General features: G+C 35.8%; 1 protein-coding gene across 1 annotated transcript; it reads right to left on the bottom strand.

Annotated features, from left to right (window-relative positions):
* Window positions 1-5,837: 5,837 nt before the first annotated feature.
* LOC129896472 (ubiquitin domain-containing protein DSK2b-like) lies at window positions 5,838-24,556 on the bottom strand. Its single transcript, XM_055972390.1, has 8 exons — window positions 24,152-24,556; window positions 14,799-15,560; window positions 13,542-13,753; window positions 13,292-13,405; window positions 9,129-9,187; window positions 7,067-7,095; window positions 6,441-6,527; window positions 5,838-6,345 (listed from the first exon to the last, which is right to left on the bottom strand). The coding sequence occupies exons 1-8, from the start codon at window positions 24,420-24,422 to the stop codon at window positions 6,197-6,199; spliced, it is 1,683 nt and encodes a 560-aa protein (XP_055828365.1). The 5' UTR covers window positions 24,423-24,556; the 3' UTR covers window positions 5,838-6,196.
* Window positions 24,557-25,632: the final 1,076 nt, after the last annotated feature.

The raw sequence follows: 25,632 nt of genomic DNA, 5'->3' as shown, positions 1-25,632 counted from the left end.
TCGGACAATCCCAAAATTCATATTAATACGGTAATTGAATCAGATAATGTTGAATTCTTTGAAAACATTTATCTGTATAAAATAGAATGTGAGTCCTCAAGTGAAAGATCTAAACGACCGCGAGAAGAACCAAAGAAAAGTAAACCAACCGAAGAGGATCCAAGGCATAGAAAACATCGAAGGATATCTACTTCCTTTGGACCAGATTTTGTGACATTCTTGCTTGAAAATGAGACTCAAACATTTAAAGCAGCAATATCTTCTTTTGATTTAGCATTTTGGAAAGAGGCAGTCAATAGTGAGATTCAATCAATTTTGAACAACCATACATGGGAATTGGTTGATCTTCCTCTTGGAAATAAACCTCTAGGATCAAAATGGATTTTTAAAAGGAAAATGAAAACTGATGGCACTATTGACAAATATAAGGCAAGACTTGTGGTCAAAGTATATAGACAGAAAGAAGGCCTTGATTACTTTGACACATACTCGCCGGTAACAAGGATAACATCTATTCGGGTGTTAGTAGCACTGACAGTCGTATATGGTCTTGAAATTCATCAAATGAATGTCAAGATGGCTTTCTTAAATGGAGAATTGGAGGAAGAAATTTACATGGAACAACCTGAGGGTTTCGTAGTTCGTGGTAAAAAAAGGAAAGTGTGCAAACTTGTTAAGTCACTTTATGAACTTAAACAAGCATCTAAACAATGGCATGCAAAATTTGATCAAACAATGTTGGCAAATAGATTTAAGATTAATGAGTGTGACAAATGTGTTTCATTAAAAATACTCCAAATCATGAAGTCATTGTTTATTTATATGTTGATGACATGTTAATAATGAGTTGAGATATTGTCGATGTGAATGCTACGAAGCGTATGCTTGCTAGCAAATTTGACATGAAAGATTTAGAGATTGTTGATTTGATCTTAGGAATTAAGATCCATAAAACTCCACAAGGTCTAGCATTATCACAGTCACATTATATTGAAAAGATATTTGATAAGTTCAAGTATTTAAATTTCAATGTTGCAAAAACTCCAATTGATGTAAGTTTTGCACTTCAAAAGAATGAAGGTAAAAGTGACTCACAATTGAACTATGCACGAGTTTTGAAAATTTTAATGTATATTATGAATTGTACACGACCAGATATAGCATGTGCTATTAGCAAGCTGGGTCGATTCACGAGTAATCCCAATCAAACTCATTGGATGGAAATGAAACGAGTCTTGGGGTATTTGCAACACACCCAAAACTATGCTTTGTATTATAATAAATATCCTGCAGTAATTGAGGGGTATAGTGATGCAAACTGGATCACCGGATCATCTAAAATTAAATCCATAAGTGGATATGTTTTCACCATTGGTAGAGGAGCAGTATCTTGGAAATCATCAAAACAGACATGCATCGCCCTCTCTATAATGGAATCTGAATTTATAGCTTTGGACAAGGCCGATGAAGAAGCTGAATGGCTCCAAAATTTCTTGTAAGATATTCTATTTTGTCCCAAACCTTTGGCACTTATATGTATACATTGTGATAGCCAAGCGGCAATAAGTAGGGCAGGAAGCGTTATGTATAACGGAAAATCGCGTCACATTCGACGGCGACACAATACTGTTAGACAACTAATCTCTAGTGGTGTTATCACTATTGACTACGTAAAGTCAAAAGATAACGTATCGGATCCACTAATAAAAGGCCTATCTAGAGAGGCTGTTGAAAGATCATCGAGGGAAATAGGGTTAAGGCGTAGAACAAGTCATCATGGCGGTAACCCTACCTAGTAGACTGGATATCCCAAGAACTAGGTTCAAAGAGATCAAACAAAGTTATGAATGGCGGTTCAACATTGTCAAATAACTCAACCCATTCTCGTGATGATGACAATGTTTAGAAACAAGGATAAAATCTTAAGGCTTTTTAATGGGTTAATAAAGCATTAAAGTTTTTTTAATGATTATCTAAGTTTGGCAAAAAATGACTAGATAGTGTCTCTATAGGACTACACGTTTAGAAATTACCTATGTGAGTGTGAAGTATAAGTCGCTTCAAGGGAAATGACGGTAAAGGCTCATTCTCTATGCATTCACGAAACCAGGCGGTGTTCATGGCTGAAACGAACACAACCGTGAGAACCATAAATGGTTGAGGGTTAATTGTGTGACTTATGTTGTCTAGTTATACAACAAAGTGCGACGGTTCAAAGATATCGCATCTACCGATTGATCGAGTATATCCTATATAAGTTCACTATGGAAAGTTAAATGGAAAACCTACTTATCCAGATGCAATTAATCTTCGCTTGTATATCACACACTTATCCGTGGATTCCTTTATCTTATAGCCATTCCACATTCATGTGGGGGATTGTTGGGTTTAATTGATAGGTTGAATGGGAAATGGAGGGAAAAAGAAGTGGAGAGAAAAATGAGTTGTTCCCTCTTGCTTTATGAAATAAGCATTTGTCCCACATAAATGGTGGAAAGAAAAAGTCTCCTACTTAAAAGTAGAAGTACTCCTTCATGTTGCTAAAGGGCCAAGAAGAGAGTCTCCCCTCGCGCCGTCATCGTCGCTTGCTCGGCTCGGCTACGGCTACGGCTTCGGCGGATTTGGATTTGGATTTGGTCAAATGATCTGATTGATTGATAATCTTTTTTGACCAAATTTCTTTTAATTTTTTTAATTAATTATTATTATTTAATTAATTAAGTAATTAAAAAAATTCTGACCCGTGACCTGACTCGTTTCTTTCTTTCCTAGATTAATTTAAAACATTTCCTACCGTTTTATCCAACGGATTTTTTCTGAAAGGTTGCAACCTTTTCTGAAAAAGTTGCAAACCTTAAATTTGCGACATTTTCCCAACAGACATCTTTTCTGAAAAGTTGCAAGTAGGCTATATATTTCTGTTGATCATTAGAATTGTTCCTAACAAAAATTTCTGAAAAAACATCTTCTTCTTCTGCACTTCCTAAAAACTCGTGTGATATAAAGTCTTCGAGTGGTTCGCAGTCACCATAATTTGCTTTACTGCTATTTTGGTGAGTAAATCGTTCTATCCTGAGAGGAAAGATTCCAAAACCTTAGGTACATTGAGGGGAATAATTTCCTTAAAGACACACTGTGCATTCAGTGGGCTCGGTTTTTGTTCTTACATTATTTTTCAGACACTGTTCTTATTTTCAGTTTCTGTCCAGTTTCTGTTTTTTATTTTCAGAAATTATTGTTACTGTTTCAACGTTTTACAATACAGATTACTAACATACATTGATTATGTTATAGTTATTCAATTCACATATGACAACTAAAAGAAAAAAGCCTCTCTATGAAGTTTGGCTTTAGGCCCTCAAACTTGTTAAGACGACCCTGGTCACCTCACCTCTGTATTGCATGGCTCTTTACACTGTCTGAGTCAGAAGCATTCCATAGTCCGAGCTAAAGACTTTACACCGTCTAAGGCAAAGACTTTATATGATTTATGGCAAAGACTTTATACCGTCTGAGTCAGGTATAAACAATGGCATGCAAAATTTGGCAAAGACTTGTTTCCTTGTATGCTATGTGATGGTTTATTCCTCTAGTACATGTTTTCTTTCTTCCCTTCTGCATCTTCTTTGATTTGTGTTACTTTAGCAGAGGTCTTTCGAAAACAGTCTCTCTACCTCTATAAGTAGGGATAAGGTTTGTGCGTACACCTTAACCTTCTTAGATTGTTGTTGTTGTTGAGATTGGCAAAGGCTCAGATAGTAAAAATAAAGTTACTCTGCACTCACTATACAACAACAATATATTTAGTGTGATTTCACAAGTGAGATTTGGAGAGGGTAGTTTTTACCCAGACCTGATTCCGGTAAGGTTGAGATTAGAGTTGTACAGGGCAAATCGATAAACCGCACCAAACCGGAAAAAAAATCCGACTAGTGGTTTGGTTTGACTTGGTTTGGTGTTTGGAAAAAAAAAATCAACCATTATAGGGTTGGTTTGGTTTTAACTAAAAAAAGTCAAATCGAACCCAAACCGACCCGATTATAGATATACTACTTTTAAATTATGTTATACATAAAAATATTTACTAAAATGTAATTTATAAATATTTTTTTAATTTTTTTCATAATTTTTGTTTTCTTTTGGACTTGAGAAGCCCATCTAAATAATATACAAAAAAAGTTCATCTTATAAAGTTATATTATAAAGTTAAAACTTCAAACAGTGTTCTGTTTCCATCTTATATGTTGATATTTTGTACTAGAACTCTTTTTAAGAAGCACTGCTCTGTGCTTTTTATTAGATACTATGAAAAATCCGAGAAACCCGAAAAAACCCAAAAAACCCAAGAAAAATTGATATCGAAAAACCCGACTTTTATTGGTTTGGTTCGGTTTATAGATTTAATAACCCGACACAAATAGTTTGATTTGATTTGTAAAAAATCCGAACCAACCCGGTCTATGTATACCCCTAGTTGAGATGATGCTATCGATAGATCTTCAGGTCAAGTAAAAGTATTACAAAGGTGTTCGGGGAAAAAAAAACGAACACTTTGTACTCACTAATTGAAGAAATATAAGTTGGAGAAGGAATACCAAAACTAATTTTACTCGCCAAGTCTTTTTTGTATACATGATTGAATGGTAAGTGTGACCACGGCCTAAAACACCGTTAATAAAAATCTTTTTAATGGTTACCTTTTTGTTGAAAAAAATCTTTTTAATGGTCACCTTTTGTTGAAACTAAAGTAAAATGGACCAGAAAATGTTTTTCTTAGGTTCAACTAATCATTAGAATATGATGTTGTTCTAAATTATGTGAGAAGGCAAACTTAGGAACAATTGATAGTTAGAGTTGTGAAACTCGCAAAAAAGTGATGGTTTAGGTATGTTTTGATTATTAAGAGTGTGTTTGGTATGGTGAAAAACATGTTCTACTTAAAAAACAAATTCCTTACCAATAAGGAAATGACTTTCTTAATAGAACAAGTGACATTACACATTAATTGTGTCCTTTCGCCCTCCAACACACCTCATCTTAACTCAGAGGTAATACTTTTTTCTTATGTACCAAAATCATGAAATATTTTCAAAAAAGTGATGGTCCAAACGAGAAGCCTCGAGAGACTTTTTGGGGTTTGGACTTGAGCAAGAGAAAGAAGTGCTGCTCTGTGAAGTCAGCCACGAGGTTATAAACCAGACTCCCCCTCATGCAAAGTCGCCACCTCTTTTCAGGATGGAAGGCACATACGCCATACCACAGGCCACTATTTTTTTGCTGGTCCATATACACCGACAAGACTCCAAATATTGGAATTTGTCCAATTACCTTAATGCCTTCACTTGAGTTACAAAGGAGCTATTTAGATTTCCCATGTTGTACTTGTACGCGCACACACTCTTCTCGCGTTTGGAAATTAGTTTCTCTATTATTCATGAGGTAGGGATAAGACCTGTCTATACTTTATCTTTTTTAGACTATACCTGTGAAATTACCCTTGAGTATATTATTGTTGTATACATGCACTCTCTTCTCACATCGAACGACTTTTAGACACGCACACACTCTCTCTCTTATCCCACCAAGCATCTTTCGAAAACAATTCCTCAACCTCACAATAGTAGGAGTACGATCAGAAGCGAATCTAGAATTTCTAGAAAATGAGTGCATCACAAAAAAAAGATGAAAAACAACTCAACATCTATCCAATTTGTGACGAACATCTTACTACATTTTAAGTGACCACCATATATTTCCACTAAATAAAGAAAACTAAAGATTTTTAAACTAAAAAAGTTCTCAATCAAAGAAGAAAAGCCTGCACACTAATAATCCAGTAGCATACAAACACTGAAACACATTATGCAAGCTTTTGAATAATAAATTCAGTGAGTTGAGATATATATGACAACAGCTGAAAATTAACTTAAAGTCCAGAAAATCTCTTGCGGCCCGAGTGTATTGTAAAAGAAATGTGAGTTCGAACTAGTTATGGGACCGATTTTAACATTGTATGTACAGAGAACTCAAGAACTAGATCTTCAATCAAATTCCTTTAGTCCAAGTAAAAAGAGAATGGAGTGGGGGGGGAGGGGGGGGAAGACGAGACGTGAGTTCAAAAATTGAACTTTCAAAGTCGATCAATTTCATCAGACCCATCAGCTGTTGTGTTGTCCTATAGAAGAAAAGACTGACACTATTGTCCAAGATTTCCAAGAAGTCGCTCTACTGCAGCATGAACATTGCCTGCAGTGGCAGTCAGTGCCCGGATATTTTCTTGAGTGTCAAAGAAACCCATTTCTTGTAACTGTGTTAGCTGAGTAGCGTATAATTCCTCAGGGGGCACTGCAACAGAACGTCAAGAGGAAGATTGACAAATCGTTAAGCTGGAAAGAAAGAGAGAGATATATTGAAGAAGGAAAGCAAGAGATAAAAGTAACCATTAGATCTGTTAGGGACACCCAAGCCCCCGGTCCCAAGTCCACCAAACATGTTCATAAGCATTTCCATTCCCGAGTTGTCGAGTGCTGCAATTATGTAAACCACCACACTGATGTGAGTTAACTAAAGCATAATTCCATATACAGATATTGCATCAACTTTGCCCTTCAACCCTGAATTTTATATGGTTATTTGACAAGTCAAAATAGATTTCAGTAGTTCCCTATATCCATTGTATCACGGAAAATCAATAGCCGTCTCTTTAACAACCTGAATAATGGTTCCACGGTCAAGAATCCAGTTTGAAACCCAAACTCCGTGAGCCAAAACTAATATACATAATGTCTCGGCAACATAGATAAGAACTTGACAAATTAAGTGTGTCTATTTACAAAAGAAATAATGTACAGGAGAATTTGGAAGTCAAAGGTGTGCATTTCCCAGTGGACCCTATTGTGCAATGATAAGAGCAAACTTTAGAAACAAAAATGCTCCAGAGAAATTATATCCCCCAAGACAACATTATTAACACGAGATACCAGCTATCATGCAGACTAATTCATAATGACTTTATCGAAGTGATAAAGAATATCAAGTTTGAAGATCTGAAGAATAGTAAGTTTACCTGCTCCACCAGCATTTTGGCCTGGCTGTCTGCAAGTAGAAAAATAAACTTTGTCAACACAGAACAGTACCAAGTTCGTCTCAACTAGATAGGATTTCTCTATCTTTTGACAAGTGAAAAGGAAAATTCTTTTCTTCCGCAAGCTTAATTGTGGAAAAGGTGAGAGTTCGATAATTCAAGCAAATACACAAGCCATCATATATATATATATATATATATATATATATATATGTATATATATATATAAAAGTGGGAAGCTTCAAAGTGCAAAGTTGGATTACCATTTTGCCCCTATACTAAATTATGAAATAAATATGAATACAATTAATTGAATATCTAATTAAATAGTAAATAGTAAAGTTATATTTTCATCATAGCTGTAACTTCACAGACCAGTTTGGCAAACTAACAGTCTCTTAATTGTTGTAAAAATCTGAAGAATGTGAAAAGTTGCATGGACTAATTCAATATAGACCAAATTTCATGTAACTTATTAAATATAGACCAATGGAACATCTTCATGGACTAAATGTAAATTTATTTTTGATTGTTATTAAATTCCAAACAATTATTGTTAGAACATGAAACTCAAATTAAAGAAAATCGGGTAGCACCCTTTCAGATCATCTGTATCACAATAGTATGGAGATGTCAACAAGTGCTTCACTAAACTACTTGTCTATTTCCTTTGTTGTTCCCTACATGCTTATCTATATCTCCAAACTCTCCATAAAATACAACATCAGCATGGCTTTGGAAAATTCTTTTAGTAACTATTTCAAGAAAAGATAAGCAGCTTCTAGCTAGAGAGGAAAATACTTAGGAGGCTTTAAAGATAAAAGAAGATCAGTAAGTGACAATTATCGATCTATGATTTGAGTCAACAAACTTTGACACATGCTTACAATTATATAATCCTGTTTATTTACCTTTATCTTTAATTATTATTATGTTAATCTTAATTAAATTTTAGTCGAAACTTCATATGAATCTCCCTTTTCATTTCCTGTATACCCATACTGCTTCTCCTTCAATGCCCTGCTTTAACTGAGTTGTTCTTACATATTTCTTTATGATTTAGATTGCATCAAATTGGAAGAATGACTCCTTACTCATCCCAAGTTAGTTCTCTTCTTTGATCTATTATTTCTTCTGTTTCTTTCATATTAATTACTGTTATTTTTTCTACTATCTGAGCTTCATAAACTAAAGTTAAGAAAACTATTTGTTAATTGTGCATGCTGCCATATATGTGGGTGACTAAAATTTTCATTTCTCTCATTTTCCAGTCAGTGTCAATCAGCAGAAATTGCATAACACATGGTGATATATAGAGTGAAGCATGATGGAGTATGTAAAGGATATTTAAGCCGTCAAGTTGAATTCTTGAATGCGAGCAGGTGTTTTAGATGGTTTTTACCTTTTAAATTTTATTTTTTATATTTCAAATACGCTGAATTGATTGATACATACTATCAATAATTTTTGGTTCATAAAACTAACACATGTGTAATTGGAATGAGAAATTCCAAGATACAAGTATGCATATATATGTTTGGGGTTAAATTCAAACATGGTCAATAAAATTTACTCATTTTATCAATAAAATCTTATTTATGATAATAATAAAGATTTGGCCATAGTAATGTAACTAAAATTGCATTAGTAAAAACATATATGAGGAATTACGTCTACAAAGATATATTACTATTTATATCTTTATTTGTACACATCACCTACCATCATTATACACGAAAAGTTCAATATTTCTATAATTGCACATCAAATTCAACAATATAATTTTAGATTAGATTAATTGACTATTATTCCAACCTTATCATTTAATTTCTTTATGTTTAGTATATTGTGTTATGTAATATCTAATCTCAAAGATAAAAAATAATTAGATAATTTTTTCTTGTTACTTTCATTTTACAATTTAAATACATTTTTTAATTTGTATGTACGATTTTTTAAAGTTATTGACACAGGGTACACACGCAACACGCGTGCCAAGAAACTAGTATAAGATAAATCATACAGCCAATAAGAACCAACTTACTGGTTTGTTTGCTGACGCCCAAGTTGAGATGCAAGGCCTTGCTGGAAAGTCATAAGTTGCTAAAAAGAAAGAAAAAGAGGTACAAGTCAAAGGAAGACAGATGGATTATAAAGGAACAATATAACAAAATCTCAGTCTCAAACAGACATCAACAATCTCTTTTTGCACCCCACATAAAGCCTATACAGCTTCTCTTACCCAACAATGGTAGTTTAACACCCCCACCCCACCCAACCCAACCGTGCACCCTCTTTTTTTTTCTTCTTCGGAGTTCTAAGTGGAGTTATTGGGACCAACAACCCCAGAATTACAGATTCACAAGTAAGTGTTGTTAGAATAGGAATAGGAACAAGAATAATATATACAATCCTACTCAAAATATGAATAGTATATAGAATCCTACTTGAAAAAAGATAGTAATGTAGTGTCCTAGTTGGAAAAGGAGTCTAATGTAGTGTCTTCTATAAATAGGTTCTCGATGTAATGATGTAAATACACAATTCAATAATATTCTTTTTCAATATTTCTCACATGGTATCAGAGTGAGATTAAAAAAAACAGGTGTTTATTTTGGCGGGTTTAGTTTTAGCCGCAACCTATTTAATAGTAATGAAGAATATTTTATTTGAAGATGGAGATGCAACCTATTGAAGATTATGTGAAGAAGATGGAGTAAATTTATTTTGTCAGAAATTCAGGCCAACGGGGAGAATTGTTGGGTGTTTGGCCTGACTTTTCTAGAATAATTAGGAAAACACAAAGTCTCCATATTTGGCTAGTCCTTTTCTTTGTAGGAAAATGTTTATGACTTTATAAATAAAGGCTTATTCCTTCTAACTTCGTAGCATTCACAATGTAATCTTGAGGGCTTTGAGAATTTTGTGTAGGGAGAGAATTTGTGAGACGTAACACTTGTGTGAACCTCTTTTTCTATTCTAAGTGAATTGTCAGAGGTTATTTCTCTCGATATTGTGTACTCTCTTTTATATAGTGGATTGCTCATCTCCTCTTGTGGATGTAGGTCGGTTGATTGTATTGCGTTAAATGTTTGTCTCTTTTGATATATTTCTCGTTTGTCTTCTTACTCATGGTCTTTCAAGATTTGTTTTACTAGCTTCTGCGTAACACTTGATTATTTCGTAACTAACAAATTGTATCAGAGCCTCTACGATCTTGGTAGAGAATCAAAGAGCTTTCGCTGGCGGCGGACGGCTATTACCCATATATGTCGCCTGTCAAACCAATGATTATGTTAGCAAAAATTGAGTCACCGTGTATCTTTTCGGCGATTATTTTTTTATATCTAATTTATGTAGCACCGTGCCATCTTTCTGGTGATTACTTTCTCATATTTGATTTGTGTAGCACCGTGCCATCTTTCTAGTGACTACTTTCTCATATTCGATTTGCGTAGCACCGTGCCATTTTTCCAGTGACTACTTTCTCATATTCAATTTGCATAGCACCGTGCCATTTTTCAGTGACTACTTTCTCATATCCTATTTGCGTAGCACCGTGCATCTTTCTGAACTACTTCTCATATTTAATTTGCGTAATACTGATGAGTTTTTTTGAACTATTTTCTCATATTTGAGTTGCATAGAACAGTGTCTTTTCGGTGACTCCTCAAATCTGATTTGCGTAGGGCCGTGCCATCATTCTGGACCACCAACCATCAAATCTAATAATCCGACGCATGAGTATGTTTCGACCGATTTTACTGTGACTTTCTTGTTTAAGATCTATTCATCTCTTGATTTTGAGACGATCTATATATTTTATACCAAATTTCGAACACTTGGTTGCATTGTTTCCGACAGATCTAAGTTTTCTTGCAGTGATTTCTTTTTGTTTCGGATTTACTTTTTCCAAAAAAAGGGTATACTCAAATATTTTGGTTGAATTACAGTGATATTTTCTCACGTGGCTAAAATAGCATATGTCCGCTTTTTTCTATCTATGGTTGTCGTTTTCCATTGACCTTTTAATCAATTAGACATTAAGAATGTCTTTCTCCACAGTGATCTCGAAGAAGAAGTCTATATGGAGTAACCACCTGGTTTTGTCGCTCAGGAGGAGTCTAGAAGCCTTATATGTCGATTGTGTAAGTCACTCTATAGTTAGAAACAGTCTTCTCAAACCTGGTTTAGGAAGTTCAACACTGGAATTTAAGAATTTATCACTTTGTGTATCAACATTATGGATCTGACAAAATCATTGTTGGGAATGGATCACAGTTAGACATAACACATGTTGGGAATACAAATAAATCAAGTATGAAATTACAAGAGGTTCTTGTAGTTCCTAAGATTGCTAAGAATCTAGTCTCACTTAGTAAAATTGCAAAGGATAATTGTTGCACTCTTGAATTTGATGAAAATATCTTTGTTGTAAAGGACAAGAAGACAAGGACACTACTGGCCAAGGGATCTAAGAGAAGTAGACTATATCCTTCGAAAGATAACAACCTTCATGCTTTGACTACTACACACGATTGGAACACATCAGACAACATATGACATACTAGATTAGGACATCCTAATTTGAAGCCTTTAAAAGTTTTGAGCAGTAATAGCTGCATAAATGTTAGTAGCTGAAATAAAATTCATATTGTCTATTCCAATTGCTAGTTGGGCAAAAGTTGTAAACTTCCATTTGGCTTGAGGAATAAAATTGAGAAGGAACCTTTATTGAAAATACACTGTGAAATGTGGGTTATATGAACACCTTCAAGGAGTTAAAAGGATTCTCAGGTACATCAAAGTTACTCTACACCATGGACTCAGATTCATCTCACAATCACCTTGTAGGTTATATGGATATTCAGATGTTGATTAGGGAGGATGCACTACCACTAGGAGATCCACTACAGGCTATAGCATCTACCTAGGTGCAAATTGTGTTTCCTGGACTTCCAAGAAACAGACCACGGTAGCAAGATCAAGTGCTAAAACTAAGTATCGAGCACTAGCCTCCACTGCAACAAAGATGGCATGGATCACCTACTTGTTCCACGATATTAGGGACCTCAAGACCGTGCCTAAACTGTATTGTGATAATTTGAGTGCTTTATACATGACGGTAAATCCAGTTATCCATGTTAGAACAAAACATGTAGAAGTGGACTACCACTTTGTTCGAGAAAAGGTGGCCAGAGGTCAGCTTCTTACACAGTTTGGGAGGTCTAAGGATCAACTAGCTGACATTCATACAAAAGCATTGACAAAGCAAGTTTTGGCTAGTTTTAGAAGCAAGCTAGGAGTAATTGTTCCACCACTCACTAGCTTGAGGGGAATTGTTGAAGATAAGGATCAAGATAAAGCTAAGAATCGGGTTGAGCAACATGGTCCAACTGTTAGGAGTTCTGCAGATTATCAAACACTGTTAAAGAGTTAAAGTCGGACTCACTGTTAGAGAGTTAGAGTCAGACTAGGACAAGGCTATATCGATAAAGTAATTGTAATTAATCTTTATACCTATAATTGTATTTGTGTTGTAGTGTAACTCTAAGTTTAGCTAGCCTAGGACTCTACAAACTCTCTCCTATATAAAGGAGCATGTACTCGATTATTCATCATCAATACAATTCTTGATTTCTCTCATTCCTTAAGTGAGAATTCTACAATGACTTGTATGCACCAGCTTGAGGGGGGTGTTAGAATAGGAATGGGAATAGTATGTAGAATCCTACTTGGAAAAGGATTGTAATATAGTGTTCTAGTTGGAAAAGGAGTCTAATGTAGTGTCTATAAATAGGGTCTCAATGTAATAATGTATATTCACAATTCAATAATATTCTTCTCCAATATTTCTCACAGGTATAACATCATTGTGAAAGAAAGCAATGAAAAAGAGTAGACGAGAATCTGTTGTTTCTTAGTACAACCAATCATTTTGTGTTCTTTTCTTTAAACCATTAGCCATCTGCATTTCACTTGTATTTGGTTTACGGTCTCTTTGGGTCATTTCACACTTCCTTTTCAGTTTATCTTGCACGTGGATGCACTGCTCTCGAGTGTTATTAATGATGAAAGTCACAAAAGTTTTACTATTACCAAGCAAAAATGAATGAGATTACCCATGCCATTTAGTTGCTACATCTCATGCACCAGATGCATACTTTAAGCAAGCAAGACCACCTAAGTGTGGCAAGAATTCTTTACCTGCACTGTCTCAGGCGATGTCAACTGACGAATAAATTCAGGATTTTGCATCATTTCTCTAAGCTGTGGATTGGAATCGAGCATGCTTCTAAGCTGTGGGTTCATTCCTAAAACCTAATCACCAAGGTTAAATGAGAAGCTTGATGAGAAACTTTCTGTTAGCAGACAAAGAGGAGACAAAGGAAACAGAAATACAGCAATAAGCTAAACGAATGCATGCAAATTTTCAGTCAGACAAATAAATAAGTACCTGGTTCATGTACTGAGGATTTGAAAGGAGAGATTGCATCATCTGTGAGATGGCAGGATTCTGCATCATTTGATTTAGAGAAGTGGTATCAGGCATGCCACCTAGCATTTGCTCCAAACCTGGGGAAGCAAGCCCACCTAGGCCAAGTGGTGCAGCCCTGGTATCCCCAGCAGTATTTGACCTAGCAGCGGTATTGGCTTGGGCAGCTCCAGCTGAAAAAGTCAATGTATAAGTAAGAACATAAGCATATAATTCATACTTATCCAACAACATGGCTTCGTGAGAAATATAGTTCATAAATAAGGCATAACATTATGATTAGCCAAGGATCCTAAGAGTACACCATAATTACGTCTACAACATGAAGGATTAAAATACTTCAAATCAACATTAAGAGGCTTACAAGAAACTTTGAAACATTTTAGTGGACGAAAATTGAAAGGGAAAAAAACCATCTTTTATTGTTTTACAGAAAACAGAAGCAGCAGACAAATCTAGATAAGAAATTCATAGTGCTTGATGACAATTAAATTCAAGTTGTAAACACAAACTGCACAAGTAAGACTTCATGCGCAACCTTAGGAGCAATGGTGCACAAAAATATCTCAAGAAATACAAGAGAAAAAGATAAGGTAGCTAACAATTGCAGGAGAATCGCAAGTTCAACACAAGCCAAAACAAGAGATTAAGAGGGTGTTTGGATTGGCTTATTGCAAGTGATTTTGGATTTTAAGCTCCTTTTCTACTTTTTGTGGTGTTTGGAAAAAACAAAAAAGTGCTTATAAGCACTAATTTTTAGGCCAAAGAAGTATAAAAATATTAAGCCAAAAGTTGGGTATTCCCAACTAATGGCTTTTAGCTTATAAGCTACTTTTAAAAAGCCAATCCAAACACTCTCTAAGTAAACAGTTAACTAAAAAATAAAATAAAAGAAAACTAAAAAAAAACTTTTCGAGATGATTTTAGGAGAAACACAAATCAGTGCACATGATTAAGTTTAGATTGTATCATGTTACCTCACTTTTGGTGTAAAAAGGAATATGCAAATGAGGCAGAAGCTTTACAAGAATTTATGCAGTCCCTCTTAATGTTTAGAAGAGCGCTAGGCTTTTGGCTTTTCTGGTCACTAGTACAAAAATCCCAGCACTACCTTTGTGCTACTTTATGAATACAGTTATCACCAAATAAGAAAAAAATTAAACAGTTTAACTCTAGCTAGTCAAAATGATTAAAGAACAAAAGATGATAAGAACTAACTGCCTGCAGATGCCCAAGGATTAGGAAGTGGATCAGTATTTGGAGCAGGCAGATTATCAGTTGTCTCAGAACCAGTAGTTGGAGGATTATTTGACTGCTGTCTGCCTTGTCCACCACCTTGTGCTCCCAAAAGAGCTGCAAATGGGTTAGACCCCACATCATTTCTCGTATCTCCGGACAATGTTGATGCATTTAGGAATGGTTCCTGGACATTTTCATACATACGCCTCAGCATGTTAAATCCCTCAGGAGAAGATTCAATATTGCTCATAGCCCTGTCTGTATTGCGCATCATCTCACGCATAAGTTCAGGGTTTCGTGCAGCCTCCATTGTCTGTCGAAGAGTAGCAGGATCATTGAGTACATGAGCAAGCTCCGGATTACGATCCATGATCTCTCGCATTTGGGGATTATTCATGATCAAGTTGCGGATGGTTTCAGGATTATTCATTAAGTTTTGAACAAGAGGCATATTCATCATATCTCTCATCATGTCAGGGTTTTGAGTCAACTGCTGCTGGACCTGCTCAAAATCTGGAAGCCCAGCTCCAAACAAACCACCACCACCACCACTTCCAAGACCAGGAAACATTGAAGCTCCAAGGCCTGATCCTGGAAATGGTCCGCTTGCATCAGAAGCAGCATCTCTTGGTGCATTCTGAACAGTATTTGGACCTCCAACATTGGTTGCACTTGCAGGGTTTGCAGAGGGAGCTGGGGCAGAACCTCGAACTAAATGAACGGTGTGATCTGCCTCCAGACCTATCAAGCACAAAGTTAAACTAAGCTAGATCACTACGATTATCACTGACAGCTTGATAACATGTTACATTGCAACTACAAAAGCAGATAAAACTGAAGCTTGGCACTGAGTGCTAATAGTGTACCACTTCTAAACTCAATCTTGAACATTTTGAAGTGATAATTAACCGATTGTGAACAACTTGACAGGCGTCAAGAGTATCTTCATGTAAAAAATAATGCAGAAGTAGAAGTTAATCACAGGAAAAAGAAGATATTCCGTCCATGCAAAACTGCACATCGCAAGGAGGGTGGAACCACACAATACATCCAACAAAGAGTCACACAAGCCCCACTGATACGCCTTCTCACTCAAAAAAGAAAAAGAAGATATTACATCAATAAAAAACTGTGTCTCAAGGAAAGTAGAATCACATATTACATTCAACGAAAATCGCACAAGCCCCACTTTTCACCCATCTCGCTTCACATTTTTACTATTCTAATATTGATAAACCAAAAAAATCCATGGGCATCACATCTTTCCTCTATATACTAATCTAACTTTTCAACTAAAACTAGTACAAAGTTGAACACTATGATAGAGTGAACATTGTAATATAACATAAAAGACATGTCTCTTAAGATTACATATACTTGTCAATTCATGTGACATCCCATTTAACAAGCTTATTAGTTATAAATGGTCTATTAATACAGTATAGTTTAACAATAGCTTCCTACAAGTCAAAGCAATTACTTCAGAACTCCTTAGCTATCCCTTCAATCTGTTAAGACACTTGAGGCTAACAGCAGTGTACACATCCTACTAGTCAGTTTCTAAATTGATGGCACCAACAACCAAGTCAAGCCAAAGAAGATACTACTCCATCTTCCGGGTCAGCATGATTGGCATTATCATGTGAGCTATCCCAACATCAGCCTAAAACTTCCAAACAATCATTTTTCGAAACTAGGACTACCCCTCTATAATTTGGCAAACAGCTCATGCAGGCATTCTTGCACATTGAACAAATCACTAAGTCACTCCTCCCAAACAGCACCTCTCTTTCACTGCCTTGTTAACATGTTATCAAGTAAACCAAATGCCCATGTTCTTTTTATCAAGAAACACTCACATCGCTTAGAACCAATGCTATCAAAAGCAAAAAAGCGCAAAAAAGTTGTAAGGTCCGCTGGGGCTTTAAGCACAAATAAAGTGTGGGCTTTAATTAAAAAAGGCGCAAAGGGAGAAAAATACAAATACATATGTTTAGTCCAAGACTAATAATTTATAAGCATGAATGACAAATATATAAACAAAGAAATTGAAAAATAATTACGATAAAGTGAAATATCAATTGTTTAGTGTCTTCTCTTCAAAAGACGTTCATTAGCAAAGAAAAGTATGCCTTTCAACCTTGATGATGACACTGAAACGCACATTAAGCGAGGCAAAGCGCCCAACACGATTTGAGCCTAGCTTCAGGGCTTAAGCGTGCCTTTGATAACACTGCTTGGCAGTAGATACTAAAAGCATATTAGCAAACAGTACACTTGCTAAAGATATCGAAGCCAATAGAACTCATTGCCTTCATCTTTGCCACCTTAAGCTCATAAAGCCAAAAATACAATTTTCATACATTTAACAGAAACAGCAATTCCCATTATGAGAATAATAATAGAGGAATATTACGTGTAATACCCTAACACAAAAATTCAATACAGCAACAACTACTACTATGCATCTATTCGAAGGTAGTTTGGGACAATCATCTGTCATCACAGTGTTTTGGAAGGCGTAAGGTGACAAGGGCCTGCCTCACTGAAGTGAGAGGCGAGGCGCTTGTCTTTTAGAAGTGAGGCGTCAATTAACACCAACAAATTAAAATATTTAATTGCATATAAATAACCAAAATCTCGATAGCAATAACATACAACAATAACAACCCAGTGAAATTCCACAACGTGGGGTCTGGGGAGGGTAGAGTATACGCAGACCTTACTCCTACCAAGGTAGGACGGCTGTTTCCTGGAGACCCTCGACTCAATAAAAGCATAAAAGGATGTCAGATAATGCTAAGAAATTAAAAGCGATATGGGAAAAACAAATAACGAAAGCGTCACAGATAGAATAGAGTAATCAAAGTATAGAAAGTAATAAATAATATCAGAAATAACAGAAATCAGAGCACACGAAGTTGTAATGCGCTAATGCGCCTACGAATAGGGAAGAATAACGAGACTATGTACTGGCCTTCTACCCTAATGTGGGTCCTCCACACCCTCCTATCTAAGGTCATGTCCTCGGTAAGCTGTAATTGTGTCACGTCTTGTCTAATCACCTCTTCCCAATACTTCTTCGGCCTACCCCTACCTCTTCTGTAACCATCCATGGCCAGTCTCTCACACCTCCGCACTGGGCATCTGTGTCTCTTCTCTTCACATGCTCAAACCATCTCAGTCGCATTTCCCGCATCTTGTCTTCTACCGAGCTCACTCCCACCTTGTCCCGAATAGCATCATTTCTAATCCTGTCGCTCAATAGCAATAACATATTACTGCTTATAGGCAAAAAATTAATGTATTAATTAGTATACAACTTAACTCAATTCGGCAGAAAATAAAAATAAATGGACTAGCAAATGAAAAGAAAAAATCTGGACAGATTAACAAAAAATAGAAAACAAAGGGAAGAAGAAGTTGTGCAAGAAGAAGAAAGAAAAAGAAAGAGCTGGAAACAGAAAAGATAGAAAAAGAAGAAGAAGAAGAAGAAGAAGAAGAAGAAGAAGAAGAAGAAGAAAGAAGAAAGAAGAAAAAAGAATCTCCCGGTACCCAGTCGGCAGAAACAGAGGAGAAAGAAGAAAAGAGAAGAAATGTACCTTTGCGCTCAGCTAAGTCTGAAGACAAAGATAAAGAACTAGGTCGAACTCAGTCGTGTAGTCGACTCAAAAGTGGTAAGTGAAAAAAACTCTAATTTTACATTTTGAGTTTTAAAAGTTGTGCTCTTTTCTATTTTTAAAAAAAGGGACGCCTCCATGCTTGCCTCGCCTCAGCACCTCTGCTCGCCTTTTTCATATCTCTCGCCTTGCAACGGAAGGTGACACACCGACGCCTTGCCTAAGGCTCTAAGGCGAGCCCCTTTGATAACACTCTGTCAACTTAATCCTCAATATTTCACTCCTCCAATTTCTTGTTTCGTTATAATACTCAATAGTTCAATACAAGAGTTCGATAACCAAATCAAAATCGCATGCTACGAATCCTCTATCCGAAGAAACTTATATATTCATATGTACTGGCCTCAAAAGGGTTCGATACATAGACCAACTAAGCTTCCCGATAAATTTGAAATAAAACAAAGGGAGACGTGGACGGTCAGGATTACCTCTGGTTTAATGAACTTGGATGGTGGAGATTTAAGGGTAGTCAATATAACAATCTAGTTGAAGCAGAGAGAAAGGCATAATAGAATTCTGGATCCTTCACACCGTTCTTCTGAATTCCTTTCTCCTCTTCTCACTTCTTCTCTTCTGTTCTGCAGATTTGCAAGTTTCATCTGGTTGTTCGAAGTTCAATTTCCATTACTGTTTATTTCTTTTTCAGTTCAATTACCTTGTATTTTGTAGTTCTCTTTGTTGTTGTTTTAAATACGGTAACCTACATCTACCAACCCCAACCCCCCTCCTTCGGAATCAATAGTGGCCCTCTCCACTTTGCTCCCTTGCTGCTTGACCCCAATCCCCAACCTCAAGGTTGGAGGTGGAGATAGCTTTCCACTTGAGCTACCCTTTCTAGTTTCTTTGTAGTTTGAAGTTTTACTTTCATCAATGAAAATCGCAGAAAATTGAGCCCCAATTTCATTGCATTTCACATAGTGTGTTCTACATGGTATCAAAGCATCGACTCTGCAATCTGTGGGAAGTGGAAATGGCTAAGAAAATACGTTTTACAGTTGATGATTTGAGGCTGAATAATCGGGAAAATGCTCTTAAACAAGCCCATGGTAGGCTAGATAGATTGACCAGTTCACGGATAGAAATGTGAGATAAATTGGACAAGATTGTAGAGAAGATGGGAATTGAATCGAAGATGAGGCTTTGCAGGGAAATTCTCTACATTCTCGATCTTCTTTGTGAAATATATAGCCCTTTGCCAATTGCAATTAAGGCCTTGGGTTAAAATTCTCTACATTCACGATATGTCTAAAAGCTAAGTTGCACAGACTCTTCATTTTTGCAACCGCATCCGTGTCGACTCAAGGCGGGTACAGAATACATGTGGAATTTCAACCCACATCAGATACTTTGACAAGAGTACATGGACAAATCTGGGGAAAAATTGAGATTTTGCTTTCTCAAATAAAAGATAAAATAGATTTAAGACAAGAGTCCACATCAGATACCTTCAATATTATAGTCCTTTTTAGCTTTTCCTCTTGGTCAATATTCATTGCTTCATGTTTCAGGCCAAACAAAGAGAAACTAAGAATTCAAGCAGTTGTGTTCCGACTTCTGGTAGACAGTAGCAACTACCTGTAAGGAGAGTTGATGAAAGGCCTTGAATGACTTTCTTTCTCTTTTTTTGAGGGAAAGAACCAGAAAGTTTAAAAGAAGTTGGGGACTTGAGAAGACGACCTAGAAGATCTTTCAAAATTTATAATATCTTTATAGCTCTATTTTATAATTTTGGAATTTCTTTAGCCGAATCCCATCACCTGGAATTGTACCCCCTAATCTTAAAATTTAAATTTAGGATACACGCCCCCGAGTCCGAGCAACTTAGTCTAAAATGACAGGTTTAGAACTGAAGTTCAAAATAAGGAAGTGGATCATCCATCACACAGAGTAGATACCTAGATACCTTGAAGAAAAGTTGATCAGGCTGGCTCAGAAGGGATTTGTTGAAGAGTATCTTGAGAAGTTTGAAGGCCTTGGAGCGCAGATGATTGATCCGCAGTACAACACAGTCAATGATGCCTACTTCCTATCAAGTTTCACAGGTGGACTAAAAGAAGAAATCAAGATGTCTATCAAGGTATTTAGGCCTACCACTTTGACCAAACAATTGAGCAAGCAAGGTTGCAATAAAAGGCTATTGAGGCTTACCTTAAAAGGAGAAAAGTGGTCTTTAAAACTTCTACTTCCCAGCTACATTCTCAACCCATTCCTAAGCCTAGTACACTACAAATGTCGGAAAATAGTGCAATGATAGCCTAGTTCACGAAAAATGTGTCTCCTGGGGTTGGAACTTTCACACGGTTTAACTGCTTGGGCTGATGTAAACGTGTATGTCGCAGAGAACTATATTGCTTCAATCCATATAGATATGTCTGGCAAAATTGCTATTGAAGCAGGAAATGAAAGTAGTAATGGTTTTATCTTTCACGGCCAAGGTGCACCAGACATGGTTGAGATCAAAGTAGAAGTTGTAGGTCTTCCTAAAGACTATGGTGGTAGTACTGAAAAGCATGCTGGAACAACTCCAGACCACAGGGAGTTATCTTATTTAGCAAACGGAAATGGCAAAATCAAGAGCTTTGGGATTAAAGTTTTAGGAAGAATTGTGCGCAAGGATGATGAGACTGACAAGACTGGAAGGCTAAGGACTTCGGATTCCAAGGAGATTCATGATATTTCGGAAGAGATATTTAAAAGAGAAGTACATCCAACCATTTACACTTGTAGTGCTTTGCTACACGGCATGTGGGAAGAAGTGAATGGTTCTTATGATAAGTTGCTAACTAAGAAGCTACTAGGCAGTTTCTGAATTTCTGTGTTGATTACAGAATTCACATTCTCTATTAGCACATCCCCCAGGGTGCTCTACGTTCAGGTTTTCTGTCTTCCAATGGAAAAGGGACCTCCAGCTGAAGATGAAAGGAAGCCTTGGATATGTGTTAGGAATAATATATGCAAATTCCAGATTACGGAGTTTCTGTTGTCATAGATTTTTCATGCGAGAACTTGCAAAAAATGGCATATGAACGCACAAAAAATTCAACAAAGAAAGCTGCTAATATTGATACAACATGACTATTTTAGGACTATTAGCAGAACGAGCAATTTACTGATGAGACTGGCGTATTTCCTATGCACGTAGACAATGTCTTTCGTCTGGATTTCTTCACTCATCACTTTTATGTGGCTTCGCAACCTTAATTCTTCAGTTGTCTCAATCAGAAATGCATCTGGTGCAATGTTACATATTGTGGCTAACATGCATGCCCATCCAACTGTAAGACACTTAGCTATAGCAAATTCAGACTATACAATTGAATTTTTTTTATAAGGGACAATTTAACTGCAGAAAAAGACAATGCATTTGATTTAGTATGCAGCAATTACATCTTCTAGGCTTAACCATGAGGTGCCAAAAATCCTTGGGTATGAACAGATATGCAAATGGGGAACATGGAAGAAGGGTTGTTTATTGCATCATTGTGTCCTCTAGGTTCAAACATCCTAGTTTCTACAATTGGGAACTAATGGATCTATACATGGTCATATAAATGAGAATGAAAATTTACATCTAAAGATCTTGGAGCTTCCCATAACCAGGACATGGAACTCAAGATTTGGAAACATAAGGGGACAGTAAAGTGTCATCTCCCCATAAGTATACATATATTAATCGATCATAGTTGACGTTATTGGGAGAATTAATGGTTGGTGATTGGATGTGGAGCATAGCTTTCCAGGATGAAATAGTAAAGAGCATAATATACTTATAAACTTTGCATGAATCAACGAACACATACATTGATGAAGTTTGTTATGCTGCAACAACATTATTCAAGTATTTTACCGAGGACTCGTGTGATGAACATTGGAGAAAGTGATAGTACTAAAAGAGGGTATAAGCAATAAAAAAACTGTTGTTTGCCATCACGTTTTGTCTGGCCTAGCTAATGGGCATGAAGTAACATGCTAAAATATAACCTGTATGCAATACCAGTAGTACTTGAATTGCATGTTGATGACAATGACATATTCCCTATGCTTTCGTTTGGACATAAGATGTGGTGGGGACAACTATGAAGTAATTGCTACTGTGCTGGGGGAATGACTCGAGAATTTGAAGAGCAAGCAGCTATCCATTAAAAGAACCCCTAATAATTTATTGGGCACTGTACGAAGTATTTGAAATACAAAAAAGAAATAACATTCAAGTAAGATTTCGTTAGTTTCATCGTTTAAGAATTTGTTGTCAATTAATGGACAATCTTGCGGATGAAAGACTGTCTTTCCTATTAGGGATCCTCTGTTGATATGCTACCAAAAGTGTTCGACTGAGCTTGATATAGCAAGGGAGTTATATACTTCAGAAAATGAGCTTGAGAAATATTTTACAAGTTCCCTTTGATCCTGGTGAAACTACTCTGGAGCTACTGATTATATTTACCGATACATAGCTTTACCTTTGTGTATGCAGAGTAACAGAAATCTCAGAGCATTGTGGAGAGCTAATATCAAGGACCTATAATGGAGCTTTACTGAATGTTCAATTTGAGTCTTGCTCAGTAAATGGAAATATAGGAGTATGGCGCATGTGTTTGGGAAAACGTTTTGCTGCAATTCTAGATTTGAAGGCAACTTGAAACGACCTCGTTTGGGCAGCTCACTCATTTGTGTTACCGTCATTGGCATTGGCAATTTTGTGGGTGTTCAATCTTACCAGCCATCAACGAGTAAACAGCAGCTAACATCAAAGCTATATGTGACTTTGAGGACAAGGCCAATTTCAAGTGGGAAGTATTATCATGACCCGGATCATATTAAATAGGGTCACATGGGAACCATGGGCAAGGGATTAGACCACACCCTTCGTATAAACACAGTGAAATTATTGTGAAGAGGCGTGAAATATTTTGGAAATTTCGTCTCTCTCTGTCTCTCTTCATTTCCTCTTCTATTTTCAAGTGTGTGTTTTTCCCTTTTTTTGATAACCGTGGTATCCGGACCAGCTTGTAGCACACCTCAATTAATTTCATGAGATATTTGTCACCTCACACAGCCCACCGGCAATGGATACCAGGTAACTCTATTGGCTAGGACATATGAAAAGAAATCACCTAGTGTTTTTATCTCTGTTGGGGTTTGGACATGAGGACACTATATCTGTTGGGGTTTGGGCATGAGACTTCATGATTCTCAACATACTTCATTGACCACTATGAAACAATCTTGAGTGCCTATTTTCAAGCTTCTTCATTATCTTCTTCACATTTTTGTAGCATTTGTCAGCACCTAGCTGATCGTCATAGCTGAGTTATCTTCTTAAACGCAAGTACAAAAGATCTTCCTGGGTCAAATCAAGGCTGATGTTTGAGTAATGTTCTTAGATTGAGTTTGCTTCTTATTAGTTCTATTTTCTGCACTTCCATTATAGTTTCTTCTTTCTATTGAGCTGTAATTCGAGTTTACTAACCAGTACTTATGCAGTACTGAATCATTAGGAGCTAATTTCTGTCATCTCAATTTGAATTCTAGATAATTGCTGTGCAATTAAATTCAAACAAAATTTCCAAATATATTAATCACGCACCAGCAATTTATCATCTCCACCATTAAAATAAATAATTAAAAGTAAAAAGCCTATAAATAACGTACCGTAGCTTTCTAGTGTTTGCTCGTCCTTTAAGATCCGGCCTTTATAGATCAACCTCTGTTGTTCAGCAGGAATGTTGGCTTGTTGTGCAAGAATAGACTTGAACGATCCGACAGTAGAATCGAGGCTGACCTGCACAGAGAATTTCGAGCCACTAGAACATCGGATGTTGATTGTAACACCTCCGCCGGCACCGGCGCCGGTGTTATTCACCTTGTTTGAATCGCCGCCGTCTCTCGCCGGAGCACTAGCATCTCCTCCGTCCATACTCATATTCCTCCCTTATGCAATTTGGGGGGTGAAAATTCAGTTGAATTGAAGAAAGCAAAATGTAAATTAAAAAAAAAAAAAGTCGAAGCCCTTATCTGTGGAAAATTTCACGAAGAGAAATGCAATTAGCTTTGAATTTATTGATTCTAACAAATAACAAAAATGTAAGCAATAATTATTTTTCCTATTTTTGGTAAAGACTTTTGGAAAAAATTTGACTCATGGATGATATCATATATTCACTACTTGTGACAAAAAGAATAAAGAATGAGCTGATTTGATTTGGCACGAAATTTAAAAAAATAAATAAGATCTTTTAACTTTGTGATTCTAAATTAAAGTTATGTCAAATATATAAAAATATTCTTTAATCTTGTGGTCTAAAATATGTCATATGGAAAGATGTTAACAAAAAAAGAAAGGTATCATTCTTTTTGAAACAGACTAAAAAGAAAAGAACGTCATTCTTTTTTAAACGAATGGAATATTAAAATTAGGGTAGTTTAGTATAAGGGATAAACGATAATAATTTTGTGATAAAATATAGAATTATTTTAGTTTATATTTAATTAGGAAAATTAGTTAATTTCAAAATTATTTATTCGATCATTTTATTACAATGGTAAAATAAGTTATCTCATATATATAGAGAGATAACTATTCTCGATATTCCAATCCTTTAGATAACTTGTTTATCTCATCACTTTACCAAACAACTCTTTAGTTATTACTGGGAGTTTAGACTTAAAAATTGTGAATTTTGAAGAAAAAAAATTAAGCTGAAAATTCGTATTTAAAAATGGAGTTCTTTTTGGATAAGAATATAAATAGGAATTGTTTTTGAATTTTTGTAGTTGATTTGGAGTGTGAATAGTTTTTATTGGAGTTTTTTTGAATTCTAAAAAATTATATCAATTTTATATCTAAACATTTTTTTGAAATAAAATAAAAATTATTAATGATCAAACATACACTTAAATTTATCACGTATTTTGTAACCATACACGCGATTTGTCACCTCCTTCAATTTTTATGAGATAATAAATATTACTATCTCATTTACTGATATGGTAAATGTATATCGTCCAATCATAATAAAAAACTTAATGAAATGTATAAAATTATTGCTTATCCTAACTTAATCATTACTTTGTGTTTTTCATATCATTTCAATCATTCTCTAGGAGTTTGAAGTTGTAAGTCAATATATTTA

The sequence above is a fragment of the Solanum dulcamara genome, chromosome 7 (assembly GCF_947179165.1).
Source record: "Solanum dulcamara chromosome 7, daSolDulc1.2, whole genome shotgun sequence".
NCBI lineage: Eukaryota > Viridiplantae > Streptophyta > Magnoliopsida > Solanales > Solanaceae > Solanum > Solanum dulcamara.
Note: the sequence above shows the minus strand (reverse complement) of the source record. Positions and strands in the feature narration are given on the sequence as shown.

Excerpts from the sequence above, each read along its gene's own strand:
- LOC129896472 (XM_055972390.1), bottom strand. The coding sequence starts at position 24,422 with ATGAGTATGGACGGAGGAGATGCTAGTGCTCCGGCGAGAGACGGCGGC. Across the intron at positions 13,754-14,798 it reads TCCTTGGGCATCTGCAGGCA|CTGGAGCTGCCCAAGCCAAT; the intron begins GTTAGTTCTTAT and ends TGACTTTTTCAG. Across the intron at positions 7,096-9,128 it reads GGGCGTCAGCAAACAAACCA|ACAGCCAGGCCAAAATGCTG; the intron begins GTAAGTTGGTTC and ends TTCTACTTGCAG.